The sequence below is a fragment of the Bombus impatiens genome, unplaced genomic scaffold, assembly GCF_000188095.3.
Source record: "Bombus impatiens unplaced genomic scaffold, BIMP_2.2 scf_0463, whole genome shotgun sequence".
NCBI lineage: Eukaryota > Metazoa > Arthropoda > Insecta > Hymenoptera > Apidae > Bombus > Bombus impatiens.
Window position 1 is genome coordinate 838,499 of NT_176882.1, and position 11,827 is coordinate 850,325.

At 38.9% G+C, this 11,827-nt stretch overlaps 1 protein-coding gene across 3 annotated transcripts in view; it reads left to right on the forward strand.

The window, feature by feature from the left end:
* Window positions 1-11,827, forward strand: part of LOC100747732 (titin) — a 47,675-nt gene that overhangs the window by 16,407 nt on the left and 19,441 nt on the right. For all 3 annotated transcript variants that reach the window (XM_012387232.3, XM_012387231.3, XM_012387230.3), the window contains exons 2-3: window positions 9,059-9,327; window positions 10,064-10,453. In XM_012387232.3, coding sequence (XP_012242655.1) covers window positions 9,113-9,327; window positions 10,064-10,453 — 605 coding nt within the window. In that variant the 5' untranslated portion in view covers window positions 9,059-9,112. The remainder of the gene's footprint in view (window positions 1-9,058; window positions 9,328-10,063; window positions 10,454-11,827) is intronic.

The window sequence follows — 11,827 nt, forward strand, 5'->3', positions numbered from 1 at the left end:
GATCTCATCTCGATTTTCGCTTCGTTTTAAACTCTGATCGACCGACCGAGTTCCACGTTTGCGAACCTCGATCTGTCCGTCAATTCGTCACGCTCGTCGTTTAACTGGTTTGCCAACCTTTGACCCGGTTCCTTCGTCTCGCGTTTCGTTCCTTTCCTCGAGCGCCTCCAACGAACAACACAGTTGTTACATGTTATGAAAACGATTGCGATTAATAATGGGACCAAGTTCAATACGAAGATGATAGTCTTCGCAGGGATGACATTTCTCGATTTGGTTTTTTATTATAGGGGAACTGTTTTAACATTCAATATATTGTCAATGGATCGTATTTCTGAATTATTTGATGTTGAAACTGAACGTGTGTTTTTCCGCTTTCTTCGTAATGACCGAAGAATCCGAATACTTTTGAACGTTAATGTACATTATACATTGTGATCGCGTGTATCTTAATCACCTGCGATAGCCTTTGACGAACACACGCGATACGTAACAAACAATCACCGTGAAACACAATGACCAACTTTGGAAGTGATGTCATCGGCCGTTAAACGCGGAACCAATTGTATTTCACGCCACAATCATCTCAGTTCTTCTTACTTGCTTCTATATTGAATAGTCATGATCGCCTGTCACATGATTCAACATTTTACGCATAGACAGATAAGTAACGTATTCACCAGTGCTTAACAACATTCCTGTATAATCGAAGCAGAACATTTCGATTGCGTTGAATTATCAATGCCCAAACGTGAATGATGTCATCGTTTACGAGCTCTAGCCTGCGTATAACGAATGGAATTCCAAGAACATATCCCGTACCTGCTCGTGTAACCTTGCTTAGGTTGATAATGCCAGTTTTTTAGTAACACATTATCAAATGAGAATCTAGCTATAAAATTTATGAGCATTCGCGCCACTAAATGCAAACATCGTGCACAGATCGTTAGATTTGAAAACGTCCATTTGCATCGTGTAACAGCACATAAAGATATCCTTTCAGGCATCAAGTAAAATCATGTTGTACTCTTCGATTATTTTTATGTTTTTCATTTATTTCACGTAATCGGTATTCACGCGTGCAGCAACATTCATTCGTGGAGAGAAATATATGATTTTTGTTTAAAAAGCCTAGATCTAATTTGCTTCGTGATGTACAGAAGCTGACGAAACTATTTTATCAATATGTTATGCATGTTACGTAAAATAATTTTTAATTTCATTAGTACTGAGATCCGAGTGTCATAATTATATTAACGAAGTTTAAAATAAATCGAATAGTTCTGTACCTGAAAACATAAAATAAATGTTGAGATAAGAGAAATGAGAGTTACAAGATTAGATATTCGTTACTATAACATAGAGTCCGTAAAATTTACATACATACTTAAGTAAATTAACAGTTACATTAATTAACGTCGATGTATTTAATGAGACTACTTATAGCGTTAATTATATTTAATTATTTCGAGATAGATTTCAACTATGATGATGAGAGCAATAATATAATATTACGAACTATGATTATATTATATATATTATAATTGTATAATAACATGCGTTATAAGAAACATTTTGAAATTCCACTCGCACTCTAACGAAACCCAATAATTATCACGAATACGATAAAGCTTGAAAGAAGTTTGAGAATATAGGTAGAAGCTACATTATATTTAGTACGTGCTTCGATATTCAGTGGGTCCATTTTTAATACAAATTGTTACGTTTGAAATAGCCGTATACTAATTTTTTGCTTTTAGTCTTGTAACTTGTAGCTGCTGCATTTATTTTCAGATTAATTTCGAATTTGATCCATATGATCACGAAAGTCGTGTCTCGCTACAGTGTTAATGAAATTTCAAAATATTTTATATAATACACACGATATGTACATGTAATTTCGTTATTCCTAATTTTTGTCTTATTTTGAGCCATAGAATTTCTCTCATTTCACTTATACCATACCGCCAATCTAAGCTCACGGTGTATGAGTAATACACTATAATATGATGGTTGATCTTCGATTAGAAACACGCGTTAAAAGAAAAAGAAGGGAAACAAAAAGGTTAGAAAGTATCGAAAATTAAAAAACGGCCTGTAGTTTGCATGCGATGCGAGAAATTCTCGCTACGAGAGAAAAAGCTGACGAAACTGATCTTGGCAAAGTGGATTGAAACTTTGTGAACGCGCAATCTCCAGTCTTCAGCAAGACGATAAAGAGAATCTTATTTTGGATCGTCTTATCGACCTGATTTTTCGTAAAACACCGTATTTTTCGATGAAATTTTTCGTGCGCCGTGCAGAAGAACGTTTAGAATGGTTTTCGGATTAAACGAAATATAACGATCCACGAAAGCAATTGAACGTCTTATTATAGAAAACTTTTATGGATACATTATGCGTATAGTACTAAACTTCTTGTAACTTCATTAGCAGATAATGACATGTGATTACTATGATTATACTGATAAAGTTGGATATCAAAACAGATGTGCTGCAAATAGACACAGGTCACGAAAATACCTTATATAACATAAATAAATAGTAGCGATCTCTGTCGTCTTTCAGTCATGATATCTCGTAATTTTTCCATCTTTCTAACGTTAAACCATATCTTAAGTTCGACGAAGATATAACAAAATTATTACCGTACGCATAAAATTTCTCTTTTCAATTTTGACGTAGAAACGTAGAAAATCTTTTCTTTATTTTTGCCAAAATGATAGCGAGATTGAGATATAAATGTTCGGGGATTGCAACAGGATTAAATTTTTCGAGATTGACAGGACGATATAGTCACAAGATAATCTTAAAAATATTGCTAGGTAATAATAATTTGTACAAGATCCTGTTACAAATGAATTTACAGATCCCATTTAATCTTTCAAATTTGTATTTATCTATTTACATAAAAATATTCTATGGGCGTTCAAATACTTCCGTCAGCCACACTGTATATCGCTTTATGGTTCATAGAATAATCGATATGGAAGTCTAGTTACGTGGAGATAGATTCTATCGATAGCGTTGATTCGTTTGGTAGCCGTGACATCGGTTTCGAGGTCTCGTGGTGGTCGATGAAATACTTGGCACTCGGTTCTCTCTTCACACACACACACATACATACACGCATATCCCTGTGAATATCAATTTCTTCCATCGTGGCGGCAAGCAGGGTAAATTCAACAGGTATACATACGCCGAGCGAAATTCAACCGCCGCTCACGGCGAACCTTTTATTTTCTTTTCCATCCAATTAACGTAACAATCGAAACCGGACTCTTTGAGCGTCTTTAACGAGAACACTGGAGTTAATTGCATGCACGCTCCGCTCTGACTCTGACCGATTTAATGACGCCAATTTCGAGCCTTCGGCTTTCTTTTTCATCATGGAACGATCCGCGTCGCTATAAATGGGCTTTTTCGGACCACCTAAGAAACTACATTAGAGCAACGATATTCTCTATCGTAGACCATGGTCATTCGATCTGTTAGGAAATTTACGCGACCACATGTCGAGGTATTATTAATAATACTTGCAGGATAGATTTGTCTGAGTCGATTATCTTTTGGTGTATTACAGATCAAGAATACCGCACTCGAGCTACTGTAAACGACAGTAGAATTTTCGAAACCTTCTAACGGTGATCTGTTTTCTATTTCTTATCAAATTTGTTTGTTGTGTACGCCGTGACGAAAGATCTTAGCAAATAAATTGACTCCGCAATAAGCAAAGAGCTTGATAAGCAAAGAGTCGAACAGTTTCATTGTATTCTTAACGTCTGGTATTAAGAACTGCTCCAACGTATTGTTGTTTTTCGTCTAATTTTGTCACTAGTTATGTTTCGTGCATGGAAGATTGCCATTTCACGATACAATTGGTAATGTTCGACGACGACTAGATTCGGTAATTGTAATAAGTAGACCGGCTGATTTTTGTGAAATGTCGCATTCTTATGAACATACCTGAAGAAGTCGGATCTACGTAGAAATTCGTTTCGTTCGTTGAAAATTATCGAGAGTATATCCTGAATATTTTACACGTAATCGCTGTATCTTGGCTCTGGAAATAACCTAGTGTTCATCTCAAACATGGTACAGAATTTCTCGTCGCGTGACGACAGGTGTCCTTCTGGAAGTAGGTGCAAGGAGCCCTGTTTTCGATTGTTCAATGTGCAAACAGCCGCTGACGGTGTGGTGTATTTTGCCTACATCCAGGCACGCTTTAGTTGGCGTATACACAAACTCGCATAATCGTGTTCCCTCGACTCGTGCTGTTGCTACGAGTTTGCTTCACGCTGTACTCGTTCGCTTAACACGTTACTATCTGGAAAGTTGCAAAGAGCTTTCGACAGGAAAACTCGTCACGAGCCTCCGAAAATCCAAACTGATTTAACTTCTGTTTTTGTTAATTTCTTAATTCCATCATATAGCTACACGATTAGCCAGTGTACGCGTTTGTTGTTCGTGTTTTATTTAATTACACGATCGTTCGTCACAATGATTAGAACGAATAGAATGATGACGATGATTATCGTGCGGGTCGTTCAGGGCTCCCCTATGAAAATCGTTGAAAATTGACTCGATAAACGACAAAAGTTCTTTTTGTTACGAACCTACGGTCGAAAAGTGGCACACAGGGACCGCTTTACGTTATTAGCGAATGTTACTTGCCTTGTTATCGAATTACAACGTTAAGCCGAACGAACGTGCCTGCCAAGTACAATGATCAACGCTAACGAACCGAAAAGAGGTATACGTGAAGCTATTTCAAAGCTACAGAGGCTGTCGGCTACGTATTTATATCTTCGACTGTACAATAGTCACGCAATTAAGAAGAAAATGCTTGATTGTGGAAATCTGTCTTAGGGACAGAAAATTTCATACGAATGCAACACGTTCATACTTATCGTAAATATATCGTTTACTTCTCAACGAGGATTTTTCATTTTTCAGATAATTAGGTTGTCCTGTTTGTTAGGTTGAATCGTTTTCGATGGCATGGATGGTGAAAGGCGATAGCCATTCCCGTGAATTTCGCCGAACGCGCGATTGTTCGTTGCGTGGCATTAAATAATTCAACGAGCGATTTTGGCGAGCTTGTCGTGCGTCGTGCACACGGAGGTCGATACACGATCCTCCAGGTTATGTGTGACCTCCGTTGTGTCACCGAATAATGGCAGAATACCTCTAACGCTGTGGAATCGACGACAATTGGTTCGAGAACTAATTATACAGCATACCCTTGAACAATGCCGGCTTTCGTAGCGCCGAGCGTTTGCTGAAAATTCGTGAACAATTTTTCGTTTCCAAGTAATTCTACCGTAAGACTGCTCTGTCGAAATTCATTCTAACTTTTTCTTCGTGTTATTTAGACAGCGGCTATTTGTGGTAATTCTATTTGACTTTTTAGTTGAAACCTTAGTAACATAACCTTCCCTCAACTTTGCTTTTAATTTACTAAAAACTTTTTAATTTAATCTAACCCAAAGGATTGTCAGTTTCAACACGTGATTCTTAATTTATCACGTTCCTTCTACAACCTTCGCAACTTATTTTCACAAAATTATACATTTGTAGTTGTTTTTACAAAACATTCTCGTTATCTCGTAGGAATGTAAAATTTTCATCGATTAATCGATATCCTCTATGATTTTGACTGCTAAAACGTTAAACGATTTCAATACTGTAGTTTCGGTACTCTAATTTCCTCCAATATCTTCCAGGAAGAGATTTCGTCAAGAACGGAATTTCAGCGTGCAAATGCTTGAAACGTAAATCTGTTTTGGAGCATTTCACGCGCGCCTGGCTATTCAGCTGTTATAAGGACACCTTCGATGTCTATGAACGAGGAAACCGAATCCTCGAAGAAGTAGGTGCAGGGTACAAAAGTAGCTCGGGCTATGCGATACGATGCAGACGTGTGCATAAACGCCATCTGTTCCGTTCTCGCGTTACCTGAATTCCGTTTAGGTAAGCGTCGTCACGTCGTCATTTTTAATCTAAGTACATAACTATGGTATTTTGCAGTTCGTTTAATGTCGGTATTTAACGAACAATGGAATAGAATACGAGCTGGCATTCCTATTATCGATTTCCGCCCAACCTACTGCGAAATCGCGTCATAAACCGTGACCGTCTGACTTTCAATTATCACTTCTTCCTCTGCGATTTTCATCTTTCGTTCCCTCAATCTGCCTCGTCTCTGAGGAAACGACCAGATACCATTTGTTATGTCGCAGTCGCTGCATGTTTCAAACAGTGTAGGGTCCACGATAAGATATAGTTATTTGAATAATCGAACTATCAACATCTTAAAACTCAATCGTAAACTTTGCATAGAATAATCAAATTTTGTGATATATTGCGAAACACCATTTGACGTAATAAGCAAAGAATGGAAAAATATCTACCTTAGGTGCAATAAGAAGAAATAAACAAAAAAAAAAAAAAGGAAAAATGAGAAGATAAGTCGAATAATCCTATGATAAAGTTGTTTCGAATCAGGGAGAAGGTATTTATTATTTATTTATCTTGAGAAGAGAATTTTTACGATGAATTTACATCTATCGAAACACCGTAGGAAACTAGGCAACGTAAGTAGATCAGGATCTTTCACTCAATGGAAACGCAAACACATTGGTATTTCACGACAAAGGAAAATGGACTTACATCGCTTTTAGAATAAACGGCTCATAGGTATATGAATTAATAGAATGAACGGCGAAATAACTTGCTGAAATAAACTAGTACACGTATGCTATTGAATTGCGATAGTCACAACTGAGATTATTAACATTAGTTGAACAAACTTGTCTTTCGATGAATAGGAATTGCTCGTAGAAAGGGAAGGGTCGCTGAGCTGCCTGTTACAGGACATATTTCATCGTTTATCACGTCACTAATAACGAGTTAAATAGTCCTTTTACAAATGTAAATCGTTCAGAATTCCTCATAATCAAATTTCGCAATTTACAAATTACTTAGCCTACTTCAAATATTCTTTTAACTCGAATGACTCTATCCTTAGCCTATCCAACAAATATCATTCTGTGCAAACGTTTGGTCCACGCTGAAGCGAAAGAGAAAAAGAGATAGAAACGATAATTTACAAACTCGTTTCGTTAACGTCGTTAAAAGTCCTACAAAAAGATCGACAGCGTTCTGGTATAACATCGGTTTAAATCGCGATTCGTTTATTTAATCGGAAATGATCGGTGCGGGGCGGAAGTCAAACAAAAGGTTACGTTCCAGCGAATCCAAACGAACGTACTTCAGCTGCATAAATCGTAGATATCGGTCGAACAAGGTGCTCTTCGTGTCGTGAATCTTCAATCGTGATCAAATAACGTAGCGATTTTCCGTTACGTGTGAATTAATTGCTACCCTGTTAATTCTATCTTCGGTGCGTTAAGACTTCTACACGGTTCGCGAAGCCGGATATTTAACAAACGAATTAAATTTGTTAATACTTAATATGTGTAACGCTCGACTAGTACAGAGTTCTAAAGTTCTAGCGTTTCGTAGAGTTCTTAAAGTTCAAATATCTCAAAGTACAAAAGTTCTTGTTTAATTCCAAGTGCAAAGCCCGTGTCGTTTAGTTTATAGTTTGAGAACTGTTGCTATGTGAAACGTTTATAGAAATGGAAAAGTTCGAAAGTCTAAAAAATTTCGTGTTTACCTTCGGTACTCTCAAGTCCAACAATTTTCTACTTCGTGCGTTCGTTCTGTCGTTGGTATCACGTCCAATCCTTAATCCTGAGGATAACATTATGATACCATGCTGTGTCCTGTTCTAAACATGCTGTGAAATTTCAATCAAAACAGCGATTAACATCAAGCGAATGTTCCTTTCGTTGTCATTATCGTGAATTCTCTGTGAAATGCTGTTGTGATGATCGTCGTAAAATAGTTAATGATTAAGCGAGATATTAGCGCGACAAAAGATAGCGCGAGAGAACAGTCGCTACGATCCATTTGGCGAATAACGCGGTTGCTTTGAGCCAGCCGTGAAAGTAGTTGTAATTAGTAAGGTGATAACCGTTTTGATTAGCGGAATCCTCCGGTAATTGTTTGCAGCGTCGAAGACGCGTGACGAAGGGCCGAGTTCCTTGACAAAGCGCAACGAAATTGCTCCGGGGAAATTTATTTAGCTTCCGAGGCTGTTCCAGGCTAAAAGCAACGGAACCGCTCAAGATTCATAAATGTTCGTACGCGTTTAAAAACATTATGCAATTTAACTTTAGAAGTTCGTGTATTCCGTTAAGTTTGAAATGGACTACCCATTAGATAGAGTGACACTCAGACTAATAACATTACGATACGCTCTAATTTACCTTCGCTTGGCGAACACAGGCAGACTAGGTGACTTCCTGGTATAATCTTCTCGCAGAGAGTCATCTATGGTTATATTAACTGCACACAGCCACTTGAATTAATTGAATTCAACGTCAGCTCTCGCTAATAACGTTTCTAACTTCATCGACCTTTCTCCGACGACGACACAGTGAGTACTCTTCTCGGTGAACCACGAAGACATATTCGAGGGACCGCGATTCTAAAACCAGCTGCGCGTGTTCTGCTGGATCCGTTGAACGCCTCTTCGGCATCCACTGAATCGTGTTTACGATGAAACTGTGTTATCATCTTGACCGGTGTAACAGTAAACAGAAAATATCGTTGCCGTATGTTTTGCCAGGTTGCTATAACGTGTACGCTTGATAAGAAACCTGCCATGGCTAAAACGTCGTCTGTGCATATTCATTTTCAGACTAGTTTGAAATTTTACTAATAGAATCGCGACGCTCGTGTCTCGTTACGACACTAACGAAACTCTAAAAGGTATCGTATGACGTACATAATATGTTCATAAAAGTTTTGCGTGAAACCGTTCGAGTACGTTTACGAGCCTGTGTATGAATAAAGAAGTTGCTGCATCCAAGAGATCATGTATCCAAGAGATGACGAGTTAACTCGTCTCGCGTTACGTTAAAGACTTAATCTCACGCGTTTCGTTTTGTAACCCTCTCTAACGTGATCCGTTCTAACGTGCTTGCAGAGAGATGTCACCAAGTCAACGACCGAATTCATCGACAACGAGCAGGTGACTAGTATGGTAGCGCGGGATGTCGTTGATGACACCAGGTTCGACAGATTCACCACCTCGACTCCCAAATCTCCAGCTGATACTCCGCAGAAAGGATCGCCGGAACGACCTGGTTATCCGCGAGGAATCCCTGGACTGCGGGAAGACGATCGACCAAAACCGATTCCAGCAGCTGGGAAGCCGAGCCGACCTCCGCAACGAGAACAGAGTCCCGGGGAAAGGTTGGTATACAGATTTAGAAGTTAGCTAGAAAATAGGTTATTCGAGCGTGTTGAAATTGCTTCGTCTTTTGAGGGTGCTGGGGCAGCATCGACTCGAAGCAGTCGATAGGCATAGAAAACGACGTTGGCTTGGCAAATATTGAAATTTCAAACTGATTTTAATTAAAGTCGAGCAGCGTAGAAGCTTCGAGTATTCTATAAATTGCCAGCTCGAGTGTATACTTGGCTGTTTTATAGGGAGCAGATCGGGGGAACTTGGCGCAAAACGACGAATTGCTCATAGGACACTTCCCAAAATCGATATTATACATATCGCTTTTTAGATTGCGTATAAACGAAGAAACGTATTTCTTTGAGCGTATTTAGTTGAACTACGTACGTTTACGCAAATTCAGATTTTTATTCGTACCAGTGAAGAAATAGAAGCTAATGATAGAGACGTTTTTCATCGTTTAAATATTAAATGAAATACTTCACTTTCGTATATTTTTCTGTATTATATGCATTTTATACATTTTTCACATTTAAATTTTTCTTCCATTCAACTTCCACTATGTATTGCTTCTTTGATTAGAATTTTCTTTAAAGTCGATACAAAATATGACAATTTCGTAACCTCGTGGCCAACTCTTCTTTTCCAATTAAATTTGTCAAGAAAGAGACAAATGAAAGTTTGAAATTTCCTCGCAAAATAGCAAAGTGAAACTTGTTAAACTTTCCAAATATTTGGTTCCAGATATACTGGCGCCAGGCCACAGACTCCAGGAAAAGTTCGTGACTATGTATCCCCGACAAGAAAACCAGTGCCCGCGGCAGGGAAACCAAGTCGCCCCGAGGAAAGACCTGGCAAGGTACCACGTGCCGATGAAACGGTGCCAGGCGCCAGCAAACCGACGCAACCCGATGAGCAACCAAAGGGACCTGGGAAACCCGATGAAAGGCCAGCCGCTGGAAAACCGAGCCGACCGGAGGATAAACCGGAGAGATTTGATGACAAGCCGAAGAGAGGAGATCAGACGCCTGACTCCCTCGAGGAGGACGATGTTCAGCCCGAAAAACTACCCAACTACATACTGTCCAAGATCCCTCTGAAGGAGCAATGCATCTGCGAACTCTGCACCTGCGGGTGAGAATTTTTAATTTCAAAATTTCTACATTTGGATTTCTATCTTTTAGTCTCTAAATTTCAAGATTTGACATTTCCAAGTTGAGGTATGGTGGTATGGCGAATATTTTGTTTAAAAGCGTTGAATTCTATTAAACGAAATTAAAAGATGCTGCGGTGGTCGTTTGGTCTTCTGGAGAAAGACAAACGCGAATAAGCATCGTATTTCTTTCGAACCTTTCAATTTTTAATTTTATATTTCGAACTTTGCATTTCATATGTCGGACGAAGATATTGAAATGCTTTGAAGAAGAAGTAGCAAAAATAGGAAAATTAGCAAAATGGCATTGAAGTCTCAATATCAAAGCACGACAGCGCTGAAACAAAGAACTCACGAATAAATTTATTTCATCCGAGGAACGTTCGTTTCGGTTGAACATTGCGACGTGACCTAGTTTCAAGCCAAGTTAACGACATCGGAATACAAAACGTGACGAGGTTGAAGATGCAAATTAACGCGAACATTTGCAACGATTTGAATCTTTCCCGATGCTATTCGTCCGAGCGAGCTGTTTTTTCAGCGTTTTCAGCTTCTATAAATGAAGGCCAGGCACCGATAAAAACTCTAATTAACGTCGCGTCGTTGCACGTCGCAATTCAGCTTAGTCGTTTCGTTCAATTAACTATAAATTTTTGACGCAAAATCTCATCACATCCGCGTCACGCGAAGAGAGTTAAGACGGAAGAACATCCGATCTATTAGCATCATCTGCCATTTTTCCCAAATTAAAATCTACTTCGTGGAAGGTGGAATTGTTATTCGCGCGAATCGTTCAGCGAATTATTAGCCGTTTGCTCTATCGATCACGGCCGTTCTCGACTCTTTGCTCCGCGAAATCCATTGCCTTATATCGAGCTCTTATCATCGTCAGCATGATCATCGTCAACATTTTTGGAGACATCCGAACGTATTGTATAACGTCTCTCTCATGCCGCAATGGATCCACACGACGTTTTAAAAAACGATTGTAAGAGTTGTTTCGTTCCTTCAATTCGAGCTTGCGTCCAAATTACTCGAATCATACGAACACGAGCTTAAATTTAAGTAACACGACTGGTCCAAATAACGTTTAACAAGCCCGAATTGGTCAAGAGTCATTCCGAATTGCTTGTAATTTTGCTTGACCGATATGAACAAATCTTAAACGCCTGTCACGACGATATTCCAACGGTATACGACAAAATTCGAATGGGACGTCAACGGTACTTTTGCTGCGGACGTTCTTTCGAATTCGATGATGATAATCTGGCGTGTTCCAGTACGTTATAACCTGGAGAACCTTGATCGTATTATGAAACAACTCGTATGCATATGAAGGGAACAGGCGCGTGTAC